Raw genomic sequence first — 24,797 nt, 5'->3', positions numbered from 1 at the left:
TTTTCCGCAAAGTCCCAGAGTCACACACGGAAGAAGCTGCTAGTGAAGGTCGCGCAGCTGAGCTAGGAAGTGCTAGGTTCCGGTTTCTGCTTCAAAATAAAAGTCAGAATTGACTGGACGTTTAGCCGTTTTGCCAGTTAAATGATTTTAATGTGAAATTACGCTGTAGGACATGTTCCGTTTGAATTAACAGTAACTTACCTGCGAGCCATATGTATAGTTTGTGGTGTTTCAGTTGTTCTAACATTACTAGTTGATACAACAGCATATGAAAAAACCACAACGTTTCCTAGGCCGTAAAGAGCGTTAATCGCGCGATAAAAAAAATATCGCCGTTAAAATGGGTTTGCGTTAACGCCGTTAATAACGAGTTAAACTGACAGCACTAGTAAATAATAATACACTTCAAAAAACACACTATGTAGCATAGATTCATGTATTTGTACACACGCCCTGGGATGCTAGCTATGGCTTGCTATTGCATGCGATAACAAATGCCCTTGCACACATAATGCACTTTGGACCAGTTTAAACCATGAAACCTCAAGATGTCAATTAATTCGCGACCGCTTGCAAACTGAGGTTAAAAGCATGCGGGAATTCTTGACCGCATTCAAATCTGACAAACCTTAGTTAGTCAAAGAAGAAGTGTTGCAGGTTAGAGTCAAGAATTAGGTTGCACGGGACTCTTGCTTCACATAATCAAAGTCCAAGACTTACACGTTTAATTTCATGATCTTAACCATCCATGTGGACAAGAATTCTAGTCTGACACGATAATGGAATATTGTCAAGAATGATGTATAGAGGTACACTATATAGGCAAACGATTGGCAGCAACAAACTTGAGGTGGTCTGCCGGTAAAGTACATAGACGGTGCTTTCAAAGACACAAGATGATGAGTGGAAAAACATGTGAGGTGTGATGAACAGTTTCTCGTCCAGAGTACATACAGTATAAGAGTCTCTCAATTGCTATCACAATGGTTTGCTACACCCAGAGAATCATTTGGGCAGTTAAATACAGCAACGTCATTTTCCCCTCATGTGTTGAGTTGTAACACAGTAAATTAGGATTGGGTACGTCCCACCACTTCAGAGGGCTTTGAAGGGGTCGGTGGGTGTGTGGTTGAAGCTGGCATCGGCGAAGATGGCCAGGGTGCCCACTGTGGTGAAGACCACGAAGATCCACAGGAACATGCGGTCCACCACCATGGCCACGTACTGCCAGTCCTCCCTCAGCTGAATATGAATGAATAGAGAACAGGGAGGGACACATTAAACACACACACACACACACACACACACACCGTGCTCACAATAGAACAGGGTAAAAAGATGGTTTTCTTAAAAGGTGTAGCCGTCGATTCTGGAGAACTCTTGTTGCCAAAATCAACTTCTTCCTGTCCGTACTTTGTTTGCGCCTATAGGCTGTGTATAAAGGGGAGGTAAGTGATATGATCCTTCTAGCTCCCCTCCCTCGTCCCTACGTTACCACCACATGAACATGCAGCCGTCTTCATCAGATAGTGCCGCGATGGAGAGCAAGCGAGTCATCGTTCACGGGGCACAGAGACCACGCCTCTTTATAGCGCTCCGTCTCCTGATTGGATAAAAAATGAGCTGGATACTCAAAATTATATCTGGAAATTACTGCAAAGCTGAATGACTGGGAGACCAGTGTTATGAACTACGCAGACTGTTTAAGTGAATGCTGTATGAAGATATTAACAAAGAAATATCACTATACATCTCCTTTAACACTCATTTTTCTCACGCACACACAGTACGGACAGGAAATGTTCTCCAGATTGTCTGACTTCACCTTTAGATGTATTCCATGGACATATAGTAAAAGCATTTAAACGCGGGTCAGAATGGGCCAACTTACCGCTTCATAGTCCTTTGTAGCCTGCAGAGCTCCAGCGATATACTGGATGGAGTCTATGGCTGACTTGAGCTCTTCAGGTAGTGTGAGGTAGGTACTGGGGCCGTCGATGAACTTCCTCAGATCTGTACACATGCCCTCTGGATTAAACCTAGAGCAATGCATGCACACACACACACACACACGCACACACACACACACACACACACACACACACACACACACACACACACACACACACACACACACACACACACACACACACACACACACACACACACACACACACACACACACACACACACACACACACACACACACACACACGTATTAAAATGATTATCAATCACAGGAAAACAATGTGCAACATTTAAAACGTCAAATAAATCTTAGGATTGATTCAGGAGAAATGGAGTGAGTGCACATAAAGAGTCAAATGCACCAAGGCTCGCAGAATGCAGCGACGTGCGAGCAGATGTCTGGTCCAGACTAATTAAAAGCTGTAAAATAATAGAGCGTTTACGAGGCAAGCTGCACGTCTCCTTTGCACTCCTCTGTCATTCGGGAAGGAATAAAGAGAAGGTCAGAGGAACTCCCCGGGCTCTCTCTCTCGCTCTCTCTCTCTCTCTCTCTCTCTCTCTCTCTCTCTCAGTGCGGGAGATGCCGCTCTGCATCTGCTGACTGGGCTGCCCTGGTTGATAAAACCCTCTGTGTGTGTGTGTGTGTGTGTGTGTGTGTGTGTGCATGTTTCTGTGTTTACTTGTTTCCCTCGCCTCGGTTACCAACCCTCAGCTGCTACAGCGTGCCAGCAGCTGGGGAAAGCTGGGAGAAGGTTAGTGTCAGTAACTTTCCTAACTTCATCACTAGAATCTATAACACACGACGGGGCTAACCAGAGTTACAAGAACTCTGGTTAGCCCAAATCATCATTGATTCAAATCAGAGTTTCTTGTTGTCCTTGTCGCTATCTTTCAGTATAGGTCTAACATGTGCATATGAGAGGTAGCTTATAAGACTGTCTCACTTGCAATAAAAGTAAAAAGTCATTTGTGTTTGTTTTTCAAGGGCCTTGTGTTCCTCCCAAACATCCTGATCCACTGTAATACTATATTAAATCAACATGCCTTTACACCGTTTGTTGTGAGCTGCCTACTTGAACTACAGCTGCATTTCTTGATTCCTATGAAATGAGGTTTCAAGTGATAGTTTTGTTAAACTTTGCAGTGGCCACGGCAAACAATGAAGGGGTACTGTTAGGGTTACAACTGATGCCAAGAAATGAATAAGGAATGTTAACTATGCACAGATATTTAGCTGAACTTTCTTAACATTTGCCAACCTGTTTGCTAACATTAGCAAAAAAATACCGGTCATCATACCAGACCAAGTGAGGCTGTAGCAGCAAACTCTTAAGCTTGTTGAATAGGCCAGAGGAGCATTTGCTGGATTATGAATTCAACTTTTTATTGTAGGAGGACGAAAAGTGTAATTTCTTCTTTCATAGTAATGTAGCATGGCTTTAAATCACAGCTGTTGGAGAAACGCAAAGCATTGCTCATTAACCTCTTACCTCTCTGATATTCCCTGCTGCATTTCTATGCACAATGCTACTGAGTGTCCTTGAGCAATGACACATAGATTTTACATTAGCTGCTTCCAGTAGAGCGTCGGACACAGAGCGCTAATACTCATACAAACTTTAAGTAGTGATACGGCATGACTCTCTCTGCAGGACTTCACAGCAAAACAAGCTTGGTTGAGAAATGGCATTGACTCTTAGAGGACAATTCTGGCTTATTACTTATTTTTGTGGTTTAAGCCATAATCTACACTAGTAGTAGAAATACATAAAGTGTCTAATGTGTTACCAAAAGATGTTGACCAGGATTCCCCTTTAGTCCTATTACTCATCTAGTCTTGGTCACTGTTGCGACCTTGGCCCAATTTAAACCAAGATTAATCTCATGCCAGAGCAGCTGCACTGCGCATCTAACAAGCATCTGTTTCCTAATGGAACACTTCCAATATTAAACACCTCTTCATATTTATGATTTCATAAGCAAAGAAAAATAAAGTTGAAATGAATTGCAGGTCAGACAGCTCACCACCAGAGGGCAGTATAGCACTTTGCCTTTAAGTGGAAAACTTTATTTTTTTTTTCGGGAAGGAGTGTAACCTGTCAGCGAGGGGCAGAGCACAGAGCTGCTTGTTATTCAGTGCAGCAATTTGGGGAGGTTTACAATGCGAGAGCCGCCATCACTAGCGCTCCCGCGAGTGTGGCAGGTGAAGAGGCTGTGACCCAGGAGAGATGTAGCCTCGTCAGATAGAGAGAGAAAGAGAGAGAGAGAGAGAGAGAGAGAGGACGATGCAGAGAGAGAGAAATAGAGAGAATAAAACACACACAATTTGGCTTCTTAACCCATCCCCCCCTCCCTACCACATGGCAAGTAGCACTTCATCAGCGAGAAGTAAATGACTGTTCAGGAGACTAATTCAACTAAAACTGGCTGCGTCTGGTGCCAAGACATGCACTAAACCCAATTAAGAAGGTGTGTGTGTGTGTGTGCGTGTGTGTATGTGTGTGTGTGGGCTCAAGAGAGATCCTGCTGTCTCATCAAACACCCCCCTCCCATCTCTTCCATTCTCACCCATTCTTTAACCGAGACACGCAGTGTCCCGCTCTAATGTGTCAGACTCTATTTGTGCGGGTCATTATTATTTTAGCAACGATTCTCTGCCGCCTCCAGTCTTTCCCTCTAGACATATTTCAGCTCTCACAGGAAGAGAAGGATAGAGATAGGGTTGGGCGGCTACATACTGTGATGAAGTTTTTCGGTGTGTATTAATGGAGCAGTAGGCCTGTTGAGAATATCACATACAGTAGTAGCTGATTTGCAGCACGGTTAAAGCTATGGTGCGTAACTTCAGTCGCCCCCATGCGGAATTCTGAGGAATTACAACAACACTGCCGACGCATCTTCATGAGGTAAGCCTTCAGTGATCGAGAATGGATTTGATACCTTCTGCTCTACGTCCAGGTTTTTGCTCAGAAGTAGAATAAACAACAATAAAATGTATCGGGCGTTTCTTGGGATTTTTCCTGTGCCAGTGTCAGGGGGCGACACCAGTTTGTAAACACTGCCATACTAGCTGATAGGCTTAATCAACTTTGTGTCGATTAGTTTAGCGATGGCTGATAGTAACCGACATTCATTTATATGAAAAAGTTACGCACTTTAGCTTTAAGGTTCCTCCATTTAACAAATTCACCCCACAAGGTCACACATGTCCAGTGTGTACAGTAGAGACTAGGGTTAGACTGATAGAATAATGTGTGTGCTGACATTGGCTTGAATCCAACTTCCTACTCAACAGCTTCAGGGGGTCGCACCATGAAAAATAGTGAAAGATGAAAAGTCTAATCAGTCTGGGTTTTCACTGAAGCGCTTACTTTTACATCTCAAACTGATTGTTCCCTGATCAGTCCCCATGACTCCAAAAATGACGGTAACTTTATTGGACAGCCTAAATTTTGGTAGCATAAGCGCAATTTTTACTGCAACACGTAAAATAATGACAATGTGATATTTAAACAAAGGTCATGTAATATGCGACAGTGACTTTTTAGGAAAATGTCAGTTTTTTAGTGCAGCCTTGAGTAAAAAAAAAAAGAAAGAAAAAAGGAAACCATCTACAACGCCTCAGTGCCTCACCTTGATTCACAAATGTTGTCAACAACTGCAGTACGGGTTTATGGAGATAAGATGTGTGTGACTGCGTATAACAAATTCTGTCCTTCCATATTCGAGGTAACTGTTATACCTCGTAAAGTTTATTGCCGTAGAATTAGAGGTGGATATTAAAGGACAGGTTTGTGCTGTGGGAAAACAGGAAATGATGGCCAGCTAACTTCAGAGATAACCTACTGCAAAAAACATGAAACTCTATGAATGCTAAACACATTAAAAACATATATATATATATATTTTACAATGCTATTCAATGCGTTTCATGCTAAATGTATATTAATTAAATTCTACTGCCAAATGTGCCTCCTTTTACATACAACCCATGCAGTCCAGTCAGGTGTGAACTATGTATTACACATGGATATAACACTTTGAAATCAAAGTTTTTGTGTGCCCTTGCATATGTTTAGTTCCTACAGTGTGTCAAGTCCTCTCGCACAATAAATAGAACCGACTGCACAGATTTTAGTTAGCTAGGACCGTACCTTGTCTCAGTCTGCTCTGACCTTGGAAAATGTGTGTCCCACTTGTGTCTTTCCATACATATTGCTTTTGGTATTTTGCAACCAAAATACATACATACCCAAGAGCTATCATATAAACAACAAGCACCAATACTGTCACCTAAAGTTTGACGCCGGACCACAGAGCGTGCCTGGTCTTACCTGTGGGCCTTGGGGAACAGAATAGAGGAGTCGGGCTTGCGGATGAAGTATTCATCAGACACTTTGCTGATGGAGAACATCTTTTGCTCTCGGCGGGGCAAGGCCTCCAGGGACAGCGGGGTCTCCACCTTAGGCCGCAACATGCCCAGGTAAGGAGGCAGCATGTGGATGAAGATCTGAGAGGGAAAAAGAAAAAGGAAAAAAAGCAGTAGAGCTAAAGACACAACTTCAATCAATTATAGTTCTTGAGTTGGTGTGGATCCTGAGTGAGCTGTTGAGAGGTCCAAAATGGAGATCCCACATGTCAACATAAAAATTGGTGTATATTTATTTCACTCAAAACCCACATTGACAAACAAGATGTTAAAATGTATAGTTCCACCTTCAGTTAATAGCCTGTTGGCAATCCCAGACCTCCATAGTCTTCCCTGGTACGAAAAAAAAAAAAATCCATTTGTTTGGATTCCCGTCTCATGATTAATGGGGCAGCTGAAACGTTTTTTGCCCGGCATTTACCTATTAAGGCTGAGAAATGAGTTTGAAATGTTGAATTTAGCGGTGAGGTAACCTTTGAGAACAGTTGTTGCTGTGATGATGTGGGCGGGGGGGGGGGGGGGGGGGACCTATCGCGTAATGATTTCCAATTCCTCAACGTCTACTCTGAAGGTGTCCTTGAGCAGAGAAGGTAAACTGGATGCTTATGGTGGAGCTCTTGGGCAAAAGGGACTACACTTGTACTGGGCTCCCAGATGTGTGTAATTAAAGCCGAAATTAATGTTTGAGAAAACCTGAGAAAAATTAAGTGAATATTCGATATTATACAACCAACAGTGTTACGGCTGCCTTTCAGAAAAATACCAGAGGAATATGACTTGGAAGATAAAACAGAAAATCCTTGGGCCAAATGTTAATCTCGATCAATATCTGAAACGCTGTTTAAATCCGTGAATAGCTCTTTTTATTTGCACTTTGAAGGGCTTGGATATCCGTTTAAAATGACTCTAGGCTTGACTGCATTGACAGATGGATGTCAACGGTAGCCCAGTGGCAAGGTTCATACTGTACTGCAGCTAGAATGTGACATCAGATAAAGAAGAGAGGGTGACTAAGGCTTCACTCTGAATCAAATATGTCCATGTTCTTTATGTGACTTTCTATCTGTCCTCCCGTTTCCCAGTACACTATAACAGCTGTCATGTTTCCCAGAGACGGCTCGCTCTGTGTGTGTGCGTGGAACAGACAGACCAGTGAGTCACAGACAGTGACATGAACACAGCAGAGAGCGGCATAACTGGCCCAACACAGAGAGAGAGACAGAGCTCTATCACATGAGGTCATTGGAGTTGTGTCTGTGTGTGTCATTGTCACAAGCACAAACAATGGGGCTGAAGTACTTCGAATAGAAATTACGTTTTGATTTGAGTTGGCGGCCGTCAGCTGTGCGCATTCTGTGCCTGATTTACTAAGAAAGCAGCTCGTTACGCCGTCAAGTGGCCAAAGTGAACATTTCATTATCAAGTTATGAAATATTTCCTTAGGCCACTTCCACTTGAGATAAACTGTTACTATTAGTCAAAATATTACCCATGAAATACGATTTTTGTAGCATCAATTATTAATGAATTGGAAGACAATAATCACATTCATGACAACACAAAACAAAGATTAAGAACGAGACGAATCAAAGCAATCAAGGTGCGGCACAGTGGCGCAGGTGGACTTGGAGACGGTGTTGATATGTTAAAACTCAGGTAAATGCAGGACAATTATATGTCTTTGGTTGCAGATTGCAATGAGTTAACAGTTGATTGTCGTGTTCAATGTTCAAGTTTGATGGAGTTTAATGTACTGTGTCATATGTGGTGTACTGTAGTGAGTGTATTGAATTATGTTTTGCTTGCAGATGTGGCTCTCCCCACGTTCAATTAATGATTAATTCTACTCTCCAGAACACCTCCCCAAAGCTTCGCTCTGGAATGTTCCACTTGTGGAATCTGTGTTCAAATACAGGTCGAGCCAGGAACTGCTGAATAATTTGATAAAATACACTATTCTGTCAATCCAAGGTGACTTCCAAATCAACTCTTAAGATGCACATTTCAAGCCTTTGCTGGTTTTAAAGCTATAGTGCGTAACTTCTGTCGAGCCCATGAGGAATTCTGAGTAATTACAGCAACACTATAGATTTTTCTTAGCAGTAAAATCAACAACTTAAACATTTTGTGGGCGCTTCTTGAGCTCCTGCACCAATTTGTAAACGCAGTAAAACTGATACAGCGCGGTTTTTGTGCAGCTGATAGGCTTAATCAACTTTGTGTCAACTCCTTTGGCAATGGCTTGAATGTAACCGGCATTGTTGGTTTGGACACAATTTTTTTCTCCCTGACCCCAAGCGACACCTGTTATATTTCCCACCTCTTGGCACGTCATGAGCCGTGAATATAAGAGAGAAAAGCTGCAGCCCTGGGAGCTCCACTTCATCTACACCTATTAGGTCACTGTGATGGCTGTTGGAACCAAGCTGGCTTTGCTGCTCTGTCTATGTGGGGCTCTTGCAGACCGGAGCTTCACACGCGGGGATGCGATCACGAAGGAGAGCATCCACAGCCACACACAGGCTGAGATGAGGGAACTGAGAGACATGCTAACTGAGCAGCGGGAGGAGCTGAGAGCCACCAAGGCAGCACTGGACATCCAGAGGAGAGAGAACTCAGCCACGGCCATCCGACTTGAACGTCTGGAGAAAACAAATGAAATGCTGAAGGCAAACATGGAAGAGAGAGGAAAAGCAGGGGAGATGTCCTCTTCCCAGGGACTGAGTTTGGGGTCCAAAGTGGCCTTTTCTGTCTCTTTAGACACTTCTTTTGATAACGTATATGGGCCATTTGACACACTGACAAAAGTAATCTTCAAACGGGTCAACACCAACATTGGCAACGCCTACAACCCGGCTACAGGCACCTTTACCGCGCCCGTGCGAGGAGTGTATTACTTCAGGTTCAGCGGAATAGATGACCGAGCTAATAAGTGGATGGGTGTTTTCTTGTATAAGAACGATCGAAGTGTAAAGTACAAGCAAATGCAAAATGGAAATGATGGTCACTTGAATTTGTCCTTTACTGTGATCCTACAGCTGGAGAAAGGAGATGTTATTGACAGTCGAATATTTCCTGAGACAAGGTTTGCATCCTATGCATTTGGGGACATCAACCTCTCTGGTTTCCTGCTGTTCACTCTGTAAGAAGTTTGATCATATTTACCTTACAACAGAATTGACCTTCAACACGTACCAGATTTCTGATGAAAACTAAAATGTAGGTGTTTTCCTTGCTCATATAAAAAAAAGTATTTTCTGGCTTAGATGTAAAGATTAATATGTAAAATGGAAGAGCTAAATGCCCAGCTTGGAAGTGGTGCCATTCAACATTGTAATACATGTAATTAAGTAATTATGAAAGCAGAAAAGTCTATATTTTCCTCAACTGCTGAATATAATTGTTGTATAGTAAATTGATGCACTTTTGTCAAACATGATTCATATTTACTTTGAATGAGATCATTTGGATTTTGTAAATAATTGCTGATATTACAAAACCTTATGCACATTAAAGTATACATTAAGGTATGTGTGCTTCTTCTTAATTGTTGCTTGTTGTTGGTAGTTAAGGCTACACCGGGGCATCACATGTACTTTACTTTTGTCATGAGTCTTCACATAGGGTTAGGCTGCATTAATTGGTTTGTTTTAGCCAATTGTTTTATATTAAAATGTTTTCTGGAGTCAAGAACAAAATAAAAATCCATATGTGAACATCTGACTCCATCTCCAACTACTCCACACAAATATTTCCTTTCCACATCTCATGACACTGATGGTCTGAAGAGAAACTCAACCTATAACGTTCTTGTCTCCCATCAATCAAGTACCAAGCTGCTTATTTCCATTGAACCATGCAAATCACCTGTGTATGAGCCAGTCTGAAGCGAATGTTCCCTTAAAGCGTGACAGAAGTTGTAGCGCAGTATAAAGCCGCTGCTCAGGCCTGTGATTAGCTGCACATAATGAACAGTGAGGGCAACAGCCACTGAAGGAGGTTAATGGTAAAACATGGCCTTCAGTGTGTTGGGAACTGCGTCGACTTAATCCAAAAGTCTGCATGAACCTTAACTACAATTGCCCCCATCACACTGAATAATCTCAAATAATTAACATCATGTTAACTAATTATTTCAAGGGTTCAATTAACTAAATTGATGAAGTTGCTTGTTCACTTAATGGATATTGTGTTTAAATGTAATATAATGTGTGTGCACGTGTGTGTGTGTGTGTGTGTGTGTGTGTGTGTGTGTGTGTGTGTGTGTGTGTGTGTATGAGTGTTTGTTTGCACACTTGTGTACCTATCTAACAGTGGACTTTGCCGTCGTCACACAGGGGACATTGTCAGGTCCCCTGTCAACTTTTGTGCAGAGGGGACCTGAAGGTGTGCGCATCATTGGCACTGCCTTTGCTTTCTATTCTGTTTTTTTTATATATAAATTATCAGAAATAGACGTCCATACTTGGTCAATTTAGACCGATAGTCCACTGTTGGTAATGTAGGTATGTATCTGTGTGGGTGTATTGGGTCATTCTCACTAAAAGGTGTCCACAAGTCTCAGAAACCTTGGTTGTATTTTGCATGTTTTGAATCTGCACATAGGACCAGGTTACAGACCAGAGTACATATTTTCCCAGTGCCTCTATCCCATAGAGGACAGACTGATATTGTCTGGTGACTTCCTGATCACTTTGTGATACAGTATCCTCTTAAAAGGGTAAGGTCCGCTACTAGACCACTGTAATATGGCAAGTGCACAGAGGCATGACCTTTCTATGGATGAAAAAAAACAGCAAGAGAGAGAAAAATATCAATTCAGGCAAACATTTAGAATCAGTTCGTAAACAATTTAACATCCATGTATCCTCCAGTCTGAATAACAACTGGATGAAGGGAGCTCACCTTGCGCACCCACATGGGCATGCAGTGGGTGCTGGGGGAGCGGTGGTGCAGGTTGAGGACGACCACGCTGAGGATGACGGAGAATGTGACCAGGATCATGGTGAACATGATGTAGTTGACGATGATGGGGACACCCAGGGAGGTCTCTGGGATCTTATCAGCCAGCAGCAGCAGGAACACAGTGAGAGTCAGCAACACGTTGATGGACAGACCCATCTTCTCTCCTGGTAGTGGGGGAAAAAAAGGGAAAACAATGTATTTAACCTGATATATGGCAACAATTTATCTTATTTGTCTTTATTTCTATTTTGCTAAAATGTTGTAATATAAAAATCTATACTGTTATACTGTACTGCTATACTGTTTATTTGTGAAAAGGGGGACTTTAACTTTGAAGAACAAATAATTGATGACATACTCTTCATATTTATATTAATGTATCTGTGTAATTAGATGGATTGTATAGTTGGATGGTGCATTTACAAAATACCTCCCTTTAAACAAAATTACAATTTTTAATTCTTAAGCAATTTTAAGTTATAAAAACAAATTCAAACATTTTATTTGAATTATAATTCATGCAAAAGTGGGTTAACATTGTAGAGAAGTTAGGTAACCAGCCAATACTCATGTTTTAAATATTTACTCTTGTTGAGGAGCGTCTGTGTTACGGCTCATCTAGCTTTACCTGGACAAGGTTTGTTCCTCCTTCAACCAACTGTGATCTATGATTTTCGCAGTGGCTGGTCCATATAATTCACCAGTAATGACTCTGATGGAAACTAATGGCAAATTCATCTCCCATTGTAAGTGAAGCTTATTGGCCAACAGAGCAAGGCCTCCCAGGTGCCAATGGTCACTTACACACTTTGTTTACCTCTGATTGGTAAGAGGTGGTAGGTAATGAGAAATTGATGTGCATTAGGGCAGTGCATGCTCCAACAGTGAGTAACTGTCAAAGTCATGCATTTCCCTCACTCATTAAATAATGCCAGCGAACCTCAACATGCCAGAGTCTTTATGGCTGGCATGTGACCTCTGGGATGTACAGTGCAGAACGTTATGGATATAGCAGCACACATCTTATGAAAGTTGTAAAATCTTTCACGGACTACCACTTTAATGATCCAGAGTTCCTTTCTCCGTCAGGGGAGAGGATCATACTTCATGAGCGTGCACACATGTCTGCAGAATGTGTAAGACCTTGAGAGGTCAACCATGCAGAGGGGGAAATATAAAAAAAGTAAAACATGAAGTAAAACAGGCAGGAAAAGGAGGGGGTTTCACACACACACACGCCACCTTCAATGCAATAGCACCACCATCCATCATGATGATCTGAACACAGTTTCAGAAGGAAAAATGCTGAAAACCTTTCGTTTTAAAAATTCCCTTATTGTTATTGTTAACTTTTTATTAAATTAGTTCATTATTTCAAGTTATTCCTCAACGTCTTGCTGGGAATCTATATAAATTCCTATACATTTAAGCGTTTGTTAACTTCTGATTGTTTTTATTTGATTATTGGATAGTCCATTTAGTATTGTGGATGTATTTCTAGTCAGGATAAGTTGGTATGTTATTTTGGCCCGGGATCTCCGCATCTCACGTTTTTTCTTTTTTCCGCTTGATCAACATGAAACAACCAAAAGTGCCAGTAAAGTCAAATCTTAATAGGTATAGCTTCATAAGCACATTTGCACATTTTACTCAAAAGCATTAGTGCACCATCTTTTGCACACTCACTCTTAGTAGTTGTGGGGCTGATTTCTACTGTCTTTATTTAGGAGGTTATTGATTCAGCAGTCCTCTGTGGGAAACAATTATCTAATCTGAAATTGAATCCCTTTGTGCCGGCAAATTGGACAAATGTGTGATTGCCCAATTTACCTAGAGACCACACAACCCTCATTACGAAAACGGTATTAGCAGTCATGGAAAGCATTGATAAGGTGGTAAAATCCCAATCAAGCCCACACTGTGTTAATTCTTAAATCAGATTGTCATAGTAAAACCGAATGACTTGGTAAACTGTCTTTACATTTAGCTCACAGTAAACTGCTGTGCCTGTATTATTCTCTTGTTGTTTGCGTATACCTGCATCGGGAGGCAGGTAGAAGTTAAAGATGGCGATGATGGTGATGAGGATGCAGGGGAGGATGATGTTGAGCACGTAGTACAGGGGCTTCCTCTCAATGATCATGTAGAAGGTCATGTCCTCGTAGCCATCGTCGTTCACGTTCTTCCGGCTTGGCCTGTGTACGATGATCCACTCGCCGCCCTCTGGAAAAATGTTCAAATTTTTTAGGTAAGATGATTGCCTTCATCCCTTTTCAAAATTAAGTGAAACTGCTTAAAGGTGCTACGGGGAACTTTTCAATATTTCTGAAACAGTCTCATTTTTCCTCTGATGATCATAATATACATGTTAAAACAAACGAGGTGTCAGCGCAAAGAATGCTATTTTGATATAGTTTTTCTTTATGCCTTTGTCATGGGTACGCTCACCCAAGAACTACAGCTGGCGTAGCAAAAACACCACCACCTTAGTCCAAAGGGGGTGCAAGAAATAACAATTACTGAAAGTTCCTTGGAACACCTTTAAATGTGGTATTGTTGCAATCTTCTGCATGATCCTTATTCTCTATACTGAATCACTCATCCATCCACCCATCCTCCTCTTGTGTTCCCTATCCAAGTTCTCACCAGTATAAGATTCGTCAAGTTGCATCTCCTTGATCTCTTTGCCTTTGAAATCCAGCGCGTACTGTATGTCGATCTCGGTGGAGTCGTACGTGTACGAGCGGAACTGCATCGTGCAGTTCTGCCAGTCGAATGGGAAATAGGCTACCTAGACAGGGAGGCAAAGAGGGATGTTACTATGAGTCATGGAAGAAGAAGAGGGCCTGGCTTAGAAGAAAACCAATGGCAAGCATGAAAATGGTTTAAAACTATAGTGTGTAACTTCTGTCGCCCCCATGAGGAATTCTGAGTAATTACAATAACACTGTCTGTGCATCTACATGACGCACTGTAAGCCTTCAGTGATCGCAAATGGATTGTATGCCTTCTGCTGTACATCCAGGTTTTTTCTAAACAGAAGAATCAACAACATTAATTTCTTGGACACTTCTTGGGATTTTTAATAGCTCCTGCGCCAGTGTCAGGGGGGCGACACCAATTTGTAAACGCTGCCATACTGAGAAATACAGAGAGAGTTTTCCAGAGCTGATAGGCTTAATCAACTTTGTGTCAACTCATTTGGCAATTGCGTGAATGTAACAGACATTCATTTATATGAAAAAAGTTACGCATTATAGCTTTAAGTTAGCTTGCCTATGTATGTGTGTTGATGTTCACCTGAACGCCGCAGGAGCTACAGTACAGTGCCGGGGGGGTCCAGGTCACTCTGCCATTGTTATAAGCCTGGACATGGACATGCAGCGCCACATCAAACACCCCGTCATTACTACAAACAGAGATGGAGAAACAGTAGGAATTAGTAACTTTAGTTATTTTCTTATACCTATATATAAGGGAGCAGAGAATGGCCACACCTGTAAATTATTTTTGATAAAGTTATTTTTGAATATTTGTCACATGATTACAAGATGAATATCTCTGATTCATTAAACAGCTGATAAATTCCTTTACACTTACATTTCTTACACTTTCCACAAGACGAATGCTTCTTTCAGTTCCTTTTGTCCAAAAAACTAATTGTGAACTCAACAACCGTCTCACTGCTAAAATATCACAGTACAGAGGCATAGAAAGGGTCAATAAAACAACAACCACTAAACGTCATGTCAGTGGAAGGTTACTATATCGCCTATGGTTTTCATGTCATCCTGCGTCCTCTCACTCCTCTTTGTTCTTTGCAACAAAGCACTGCACCCCATAAAAAGAGAGCTGGTCTCAACAGGCTATGGGTGGACACTGGCTCACACGATTGTCTCTAGAATGTCTACTTTACTTCAACATCACCTCTTCTCACAACCGACAGACTAAATACTTATAAAAAATGTACAAGGACCTTGAGTGTAGGTGTAAGGAGCGGGTTCAAAGTTGATTATATAACTAACAGACAAGAGTAAAAGCAAACAGGCCTGGTTAGCCTGTTGTAAAACACCAGAAATGGAATAGGCATGTTGGCTCTATATCAACATGACCTTAAGTCCATCAATGAAAAAAAAAAGGAAATATTTTTGGCATGTGTTCGAAAATTCATGGCATCGTGAATGCTTACTTATTGATGAGGACGATGTCGGGCAGCCAGACCTTCCCAGCGGGGATACGCAACACCTGAATCCCCTCATTTTCTTTGGGATTCCATGACAACCGATGATCTGTCCATTCCTGTTTTCATAAAGAAAATATGTTAAAGTGTTTGTGTTTATGCGGCGAGAATGTGGGAATAACACGTGAGTACATGAAAAGGGCAGGGGCAAGAGGGAAACAGAAAGTGACTGAAACTAATACTGAATTTAACCAATTTGTCATTTCATCAGTTTATTTTTCATTTTCCCTCTGCTGTAATTAGATTCCACAGAGAGCATTCCCCCCTTAGCAACAAACCACCATTTGCATAATTTTTCATTTTGCATATGCTCTGCATTATTAGGACCACATACTCTCCCTTGGTCATTTGTGTATGATGAAGGAGGTGCAATGTTAATACACTTATTTGCAGTGGAGCATGGAGTCACGGTTGAATTAGCCAAAATGATGAAATATACTTCAAAGTTATTCACCTGACTGCGTGTGGGTTTCCCTTCGTGGAAACTCTTAGTTTTAGTGAAGCAGCAAGCTCTTGTGACAAACTGCTAATGGATTGCGTCACCCCCACTGTGGGTTGGGGAGGACTTCAGATTAAACCCCACAAAAATGTCTAACTCCAACTCCTATTTGCAGAGGTGCTGACACAAAATCAAACTTACCAGATTCATGACAACTGTTGTGCTCATTTCTTCATTCTTCATATTCTGGAACCAAAATATACATAACAGAAAAAAGGAAGGTGAAACTTCGGTTTTACTTGAATTCCTTTTCAAAGAAGTAAACACAGACATTTGCTATTGTAGCCAACTGCATACATTTGTTCATACAGTATATACAGTGATACGATTGGGTATTAAATTCCGATGTGTACACGGCTGATTCTAGCTGTGTAACTCCAACAAATGTATGGCTTCGAAGACTGGCCAAGCGTAAAGCTCCCCATAAAGAAAGTAAGGGTGATAAGAACCACTACCAACCCTTTTCGGATCATTACTGTGGTAGTAAATGAGGTTGTTTTAACCTCTTCTGCCCCGCTCACATCATGAAGGGTAAGTGAGTTTTTTATAGACTGATCTGAAATTAAACGATTGCTCGTCATTACAACTGAAAATGGGCTCTTCCACAGTGTTTCCTAGTTTAATAAACTTTGGCTGATTACATCAGAGCCTATGGCTGAGATATTACATGTATTACACACAGTGATCTTAGAGGGCAGAACAAGGCCTTCTCTCCTTCTCTCTACTTGTGCTGCTGCTGCCATCACTTTAATTTGATGGCATCCAATTCATGACATGAAAACTAAATGATATCACTCCCAACAAATGAATGTAAAGGGGCTTAAGATCCAGGTATATAAGTAATGCAATGTACAATGTGCAAATGTTTAACAACACTATTATTAATTAATACTTATTTTAAATGTTTTGGTATTCCAATGACTACAGTATATATAGCCGGATAAAATGATGTCAGCATTGTTTTGCAGTACCAGATTTGTGGGCTGCATTGTGACATGAGCGTTACCAAGCTGATGCTTTTTGAAGTTAATGTTAGCCTATCTTTGACATTTTTTATATATGCATACATATTACTCCCAGTTACTCCTTATGATTTTACACATGTCCTTTGTAAAATCGCAATTGTAACAATAGTCACAGTGCTGCTTATCATACTATACTGTACATGGTTGCTGGAGAGAGTCATGACACAAGTAACAACAGTCTCTACTTGCTTCAAAAAGCTGATAGTCATTTGAGATAGTGGCTGGCAGGACTGCGATGGACCCAGCCACTTCTGGGACAGAGTTCAAGGCGTAAATTGTTTGCATGTGTAGATACCCACCGTCATGTGCGAGTGTGTGTGTGTGTGTGTGTATGCATGTGTGTGTGGGTGTGTGTGTTTACGAGTGTGTGTGTGCATGTGATTGTCTACCCAGCAGTAAGGTGGAGCTTCCCTAAGCCGGCACTGCTATTTAAAACACTGGGAGGAATGTCGGGGAGACAGCTGGGACAGCAGGAACAGGGTCGGGGGCTGCTGGTAAAGGGAGGTTGACTTAAACCATTTCTCTCTCCTATCCTATATCCTCACACAAATACCTTTCTCACAACAGACCTGAATACTGCCTGTAACTGTTTATACTGACCACCTGGGCATAAGGTTTATCACTGCCATTATCCAGCTGCTCTTCAAAAAATTCAAAATCTTACCTAAGTATATTGGCCTAATTTCTAGTCAACTTATGTCATGAAATAATATAAGACACAATCCACTAACCAGCAACACTTCAGTGAGATATAGGGACTTATACATTCAACACGATTGGATTAAAAATTAAGAATAGAAGGCTGGCTTACTATGACACCAACGCTTTCTCTGTTATAGTAACACATGCTCAATATGAGTATTTCTAGGGGAGGGGGACTGAGCGTCCAAGTGGGTCAGTTTTCAAGATAGTCCCATTCCGGAACTTGCGCGCCAAATCTGACTCTCTCTCCAGAGCCAGACTGACCTTGAGTGCAGGTGTAGGGGGCATGTTCGCTGTAGATGTGAATAGAAATATGACACTGCATAGATATGTGTGTTGATGCTAGCATACGTGTGCTGCAGACAAGATAACCAAGGGGAAAATAAGATATGATAATAAGATAATGGCCTGTGTGTGTGTCTGTGTGTGTGTGTGTGTGTGTGTGCGTGTGTGTGTGTGTGTGTGTGTGTGTGTGTGTGTGTGTGTGTGTGCATGTGTGTGTACAGGCAGAGGCCCAGTCAGTACATGCTGCCAAAATCACTGCTTCCCAGCAGCAGCCTACTTCTCATCAGTGGCATGACTCTTTTGTGCAATATGACTCAGCAGGCCAACATCATAACCAGATGGCTCTCAGACATATTGGCAGTTCTGCATCAGAAAAACTAGCGCTACATTTATGTTCTAAATACGCTATTTTCTGTTATCCTGTCATTTTGCGACCATATAGTATAGCTGGTCCTCAGTGTGAGGAGAAGCCACTGTGCTTAAAACCCTCACAGGGACATTGAGATTCTGTGGATTTCAGGTTTGATTAAAAAAAATTTATTAGCAGCAGAGCAGTTCTCGAGGCAGAAGAGCCCATTTCCCCCCCCTGGATACATTAGTTACATTATCAAATCCCAGTAAAATGTCAAGTGTAAGAGAAGAGAAGTGTGGGCTGATACAGGTGTATCCCAGGAGATTTTAATGCCCCGACTGTCAACCCTTCAAAGATCCCAAACTCGAAGGCTTACTTTAAACTTTTTGTAAAATGTTCTGTTCTGAAGCCATTTTCAAGGGTATAGTCGGCCTTTTTTTTAAACATCTAAACTATAGGTTACCTTGTAAGCCTGCTGAGGTTATTCTATGGGATCATTTACCAATCCATCCATTCTGACCTTTCCGAAGCTCAATCTGGCTCTTTTTCTGATGTCTGAAAATTGTTTAAACTTGGTGTGAAACAACTTTTGTTTTTAATGTCCAATTGGTGGAAGCCATGGGTAGACTGGGCAGTTTTTCCATATCATTATATGTCTTTATAAGTCTTACACCTCGTTTCCACTGAGCAGCACAGTTTGGTTCAGCACGGAACGGTTTGGTAGGGTACAGTTACCCTATATCTGGTTTTGTTGCCGCAAGTACATACAGTATATGCGATGTTGAATAGCGCTGGCCGCAGCAGCTACGCAACTATCGTGATATCAGAGCAGCGGGACACAGTGTAGCCTGCTGATGAACTCAATGGAGAGGAAAAACAGGACAAAATAAACACAGATGCACACCAACATTTTTCTCTAAACACAAGAGTTTTCACTCTCGCCGAGGTGATTACACACTGCAGTTTATCTCTCACACGGAAATAATAATAAATACCGTTTTCAACTTTTGACAGTGGAAACGCAAATACATGCGAGCCGCACCGCACCGGACCACACAGCGCTCAGTGGAAAGGAGGCTTTAGGTCTTATATGGTTGTGCATGTAGGAGTGTAAATGAATGTTACTGTTTGAGTCTCACCAGTCCAACGAAGGACGAGAGGATCATGCCAATGCGAACCACCACCCTGTCTTCAGGACGGTGTGCCGGCCGCACCTTAAGGTTGTAGCCGACAAAGAGGGCCTTCGTCAGATTCTTCTCTGCATCGGAAGCACCTGTATGATGGAGAGATAGAGAGCTTAGATGACAGGTTCAGTTATGACATTGGGGTTTCCTGCTGATTGGTTGTTTTGATTTTATTAAGAATGGATTATGGGAAACCCATTCGTGGAAGTACTCTTGAACCAACAGCCAGTAAAGCCATCAGCCGCGTTAGGCTGCAACTGCATCATTATTTAATGCAGAAGCCTCAGTAGCAGCTGGACATGGTCATAATGGTCATAACATGGCTACTAATGTGTCAATTTCCCATTTTTATTGCCAATTGCCTGTCTCTATAACAGCTTAAAATTCATAAAATGAACCCAAACACTATAAACTAAAGTTTCTCCTGGGTGCTCTGTGCCAAGCCAATCACACTGGTGACAGGTGTGGCCAAAGCTAGTTGACAGGCAGGCGAGGTGTGTTGTGCATTTAAATATGAGAACCAATGAAGCCTCTAGCTCAGTAGGGGACAGTGGGCGGATGCTTCTGAGAATTTGCTAATACAGCCAGATGTGCTGCCCAATAGGAGATAGCAAGACTAGATGAAGCAAAATTAGGAGAGTAAGGTATCAAATAACAGTTCTAAACAAAGCTGTGTCCTGATCCAAGTCTTACTAGACAGTAACCCATCTACTGCCCCAGAACCCACTAACATTGACTGCAGATCCCACAGACAACGCAGCAGGCACACATTTCATTAAAATGAGAGTGGTGTGAGGGCAGATTTATTTGTAACTATCTAATTGATCTGTTTTTCATATGTATATCACATCAGTTTAACACATGTGCATTTCCTCTAAGACATGTGCTGACAATACAGTTGCTTAAACTATTTTAAGGTTTATTGTGGCTGACCACAATAAACCCCTGAGACCTGTTTACTCTATTAACCATCTGTTAGTTGACACCCCCATTGTTGAAGGAGGCCTTAAAAACTCTGTTTGACCATCACATATTGTCAGTCCCATCGGGGGCTGACCGTGTAGGTCTGAAGCTTTACACTCTGTACTCTGTTGTTTTGTCTTATTATAAATGTAATTCAATTCTTAAATTCTCTGTGAGTTTAGTGTTCTATTACAGCATGTCGGAATATAGAAGTTCCCCGGCAAGTGGGAGGGAACGAGAGTGGAGATATGTCAGTGTATGGTGAAGTGATAAACCTGAGTTGGACTTATAGACGAGTAATGATGAGGTGACACAATCGATGGTCTAATAAAGGGCAAGTGTGTCTTTCTATACTCTCAGCCTCGAAAATATGTTTTATTACGAAAAGGCACATTCAGGACGAGTATTTAATGAACTTATCTAGCAGTAAGAAATGTATCCTCTATTTGAATCATAAAATAAATATAAAAAGCTATATTATTATACTATTTCCAGCAGACTGTATTGCTGCCTAGTAGCGGCTACTGTTTATAATTGCCTTACAACAAGCCTGTGAAGATGTAAATCTCGAAAGAACCCACAGGCTTATACATTCAACATTCAATGGCACTTTCAACTTTTATTTCCACCCATTTCCCCCCTCTGTGCTGTTAGTGAAGGTTAGCAGCATTTATAATCAGCAGCTCCATTGACAAAGCATTCATCACGTTTGGCATGGCTGTGGCCCCGGCAAGGACCTGACCTGACAGGTATAAATGACAACGATCACCCAGCAAGGCACCACCTATTAGCTATAGGCACTGCTGATGGGCGAGGCTGGGACGTGGTTGTGGAAGGCTGGATTGGAATTTTAACATTGTTCTCCCTCTGGCCAGTTCAGACGACTTGGTAAATAGGTTGGTACAATCAAGGCCGGTGAGATCATGTGAGCTGAGACCACGTTGAAGGTGTTGAGCATTGGACGGATGCTTGCAATGAATACAACTTATGGCAATAAAATACATAGGCAAAAGGGAATGTTCTTGTTGTAAGCTTTGTTCCTCCGAAGTCACTCTGATAAAAGGGCAGAAAAAGAATTGATGACTCCTCCATCTGGAAAAGCCTGTAAAATGTGCTTTCAGCTGTTTTCCTGCATGATAACTTCACAAAAAAACAAACAAGTGAGTGCACTTGCTGAGCAGCGATAAACATGATTTAAAAAATGGCAATGACAGCAGTAAAGTTCTTTATGAACTACATCTTTCTCCAAGAGGTTTAAGTGCACTGTTTTTATTCTAGAAGGCAGCGGTCGGATATCAGATAAATGGCCTTGAGAAAGCCATTGATTTCTCTGAAGAAATGGATGCCACTCAACTGACGATGATTTGTTTATAGCTTTAGTGTCTCAGATGATAGTGTGTTAAGTTTACGACTGCTGTCAGCAGCAACGCAGGTCTTTTTCTTAGGGATAACAGCCTATTACTATTTCACTTTACTTTTGTTTATTACTTCCCAGTTTTCTTCCATCCCCTTTCTGTCACATAACTATAGATATACTTGTGCATAGCTTTGGTTTAAGATGTCCCTTCAGATTGAGCTACACAAAACTAAACGCAACACCAAAGGTTTTCTAAACAGAACTTCTACCAGCTTTTTGGTTGGTTTTCACACTTCTAGTGTTGCAGCCTGGTTGACAGGGTGATTAAATGAATCCGTAAAGACTATCTGACATAATACAATACAAGAATTGACTTTGAAAAATGGTACCGGCCATTACATTTTGCATCTGTGGTGTACGATATGTTTTATTGTCACAATGTATCCAAGCTAGATGCAAGGCAGATGGTCAATACATACACAAATGATGACACTCCCATCGACCTCGGTTGCACTTCCTGTTTAGTGCTAATGAGCCAATGTCAGCATGCTAATGCTCAAAGCTAAGGTGGTGAATCAGGTAAGTTAAACATAAGCATGTTAGGATGTCACAGTGAGTATGTTAGCATACTAGTGAAATTAAACTTATTTTTGTGTTCCATATGGCAATCTATGCAACATGTTATATAAGTGTAGTATTAAAGGTGGAGTCAGCGATTCTAGAGAATGCTTTACAGAGCCAAGGCTTTGTAGTTACACTCCCAAACAAAAATTCAGCGCACACACAGTACGGCAGCCTGAGATATTCACTGATTTTGACTAAAAGTTATTTAGCAAGCATTCTTCAGAATCACTTACACCATTAATGTGAGAAATATTATATGTCCACTAGAGCTCTGTTCGATAGGTACAGTATATGTCAGTTTGTGCCTTACCTCCCAATGTGCTCAGGCTGCACAAGCAACACACCAGCAGGAGAGGATTTAGGCCTTTCATGGCGCCCCCCAAAACAACAAGGTCTCCCCTCTGCAAGAAAAATATCTTTAGTTCAATAATCCACGTTCTTAAACTTCCTTTCCCCTCCTCTTTCTTTTCTTTTCCTGCGCAGCTCACCCGTACTCTTCAGTTTGAGTGTTGGTTTGGCCAACTTGGACTGTTGTTGTCTGTCAGTCAGTCAGTCAGGCCGGCCTGGCCAACTGCTGTCTGCTCCAATTACACCCTCCGGAAAGGGGAGGGGAGGGTGTGCGTTTTTGTCCCCCCCCTCCTTCAGGGGGTAGTAGGCCTTGACTAGTGAGAGCTCACTTGCACACCACTGGTTCTCAAAAACTGTGGCCGAGGTACTTTTGGTGTTTCCAGGTATGTCCAGGTAGGTCCTCAAGAAAGAGCCTTCGAGAGAAAGTTAAATGTCACTCATATTTACTTTAAGGGATTGCACAGTAGTACAATGGTCAAGAGAAGCAATGTCCGATCAAAGGCAAGTTTATTTATATAGCACAAGTCAGATTATCTTCAAAATTGAAGATTAGCTTACATGAAACTGAAGTCTCTTTTGCCAAACACGAGTGTAGATGAGAGTTGGCAATTAAATACCAGTTGACCCAATACTCAAATTTTCAAAGAGGTGTGTCCCAGACACTTCACTCGTTGTTTGTCCCAGTTAAGTTGATTATATGTCATTGAGAAGCTCAGGTACTAAATCCTCATCTTTGCTTTATTGGTATGTTTGGTGTGTCTTCACTTATGTGTAGACACATGGGCCATAGTTGTAAATACATTATATGATAACTTGTCTTTCAGGCAGATCAGTGGTTGTCGTCATAGCAAAGAGATCCGCACAATGTAGCTGTTGAGTGGATCATTGTAACAGGACTATTACAGGAAGCATAGAAGCAACGGTGCCTACTTAGGTTCAGACACAAAGAACACACCTTTTTCTTATTCAATTTTCCTCTCTCAAGTTGTCCTTTTGACCCCAAATCTCCTTCCCTGCCTGGTCGCCTTGGCCTCTGTCATCATAGGCACCACAACGGGAAGCAATCTTGTAAAGCCGACCACCATAATACCAGAACATATAGAGGTGATACGGCAGCCATTATTGTTAAAGTATAAGGCTAAGTCCATCATCCAGTTTCACTGCCCCACACTGCTGTATTTTCCGAAGGCCCCTGCAGTAAAACACCCCTATCCTCCCTATATCCGCCCCCCCCCCCCGCTCATCCCTTCATGCCGCTCTGCTTCCGCTCACATTCATCGGCCATTCCCGCCAAGGTAATTTATGATCCGCCGTCGCCGCCATTTGGCCTGCCGCCAATTTAATTACCATAGAAGCTAACTATTAACAGCTAGCAGCCAGTGTCAAGTCTCACCCATCAAATCCGTGGTCATGAGGGAGTGTATAAAGCCCTCCGACTGTTGGCAGTGACTCAAATTTAGGGATCTCTCCCAGAGCAACCATGATAGATCACTGTTTAATACAGGGGTAAGTAGTTAAATTAGATTAGATTGTTTACCCATGACTGTAATTGAATGGTTAACAAGTAATGGATTACAGGATTATGGTAATCAGATTACATCTAAAAAAAATGTACGCTGTCACTCTGAAAACAATTTAATTAGATCACAGCTCAATGTTGGAGATGAACATTATATTTTATTCCAACATGGAGCCAAAGTTTCCACTGTCTTCCTCACTCTCATTATAATGAAAATGATTCAGTGGAGTCACTTGCTCTTTTGTTTATTTGCCTAATAACCTCACAGAGATAGACTTTGTCTTATCTTAGTTTTTAAATTAAAAGTCTGCCGACTGAATTTTGTGCTCTTCTGACT

General features: G+C 41.7%; 1 protein-coding gene across 1 annotated transcript; it reads right to left on the bottom strand.

The window, feature by feature from the left end:
• Window positions 1-1,095: 1,095 nt before the first annotated feature.
• chrnb1 (cholinergic receptor, nicotinic, beta 1 (muscle)) lies at window positions 1,096-23,106 on the bottom strand (the record flags this gene model as incomplete). The annotated part of the gene is made up of 12 exons (XM_080051593.1): window positions 23,082-23,106; window positions 22,904-22,994; window positions 19,605-19,738; window positions 16,243-16,287; window positions 15,552-15,661; window positions 14,663-14,771; window positions 14,009-14,153; window positions 13,400-13,585; window positions 11,303-11,526; window positions 6,303-6,478; window positions 1,892-2,039; window positions 1,096-1,242 (listed from the first exon to the last, which is right to left on the bottom strand). The coding sequence occupies exons 2-12, from the start codon at window positions 22,962-22,964 to the stop codon at window positions 1,096-1,098; spliced, it is 1,485 nt and encodes a 494-aa protein (XP_079907719.1). The 5' UTR covers window positions 22,965-22,994; window positions 23,082-23,106.
• Window positions 23,107-24,797: the final 1,691 nt, after the last annotated feature.

This window comes from Ammodytes marinus (genome assembly GCF_949987685.1).
Source record: "Ammodytes marinus genome assembly, chromosome: 23".
NCBI classification, from domain to species: domain Eukaryota; kingdom Metazoa; phylum Chordata; class Actinopteri; order Uranoscopiformes; family Ammodytidae; genus Ammodytes; species Ammodytes marinus.
The sequence above is the reverse complement of the archived record's forward strand: the minus strand, read 5'-3'. Positions and strand labels throughout refer to the sequence as shown.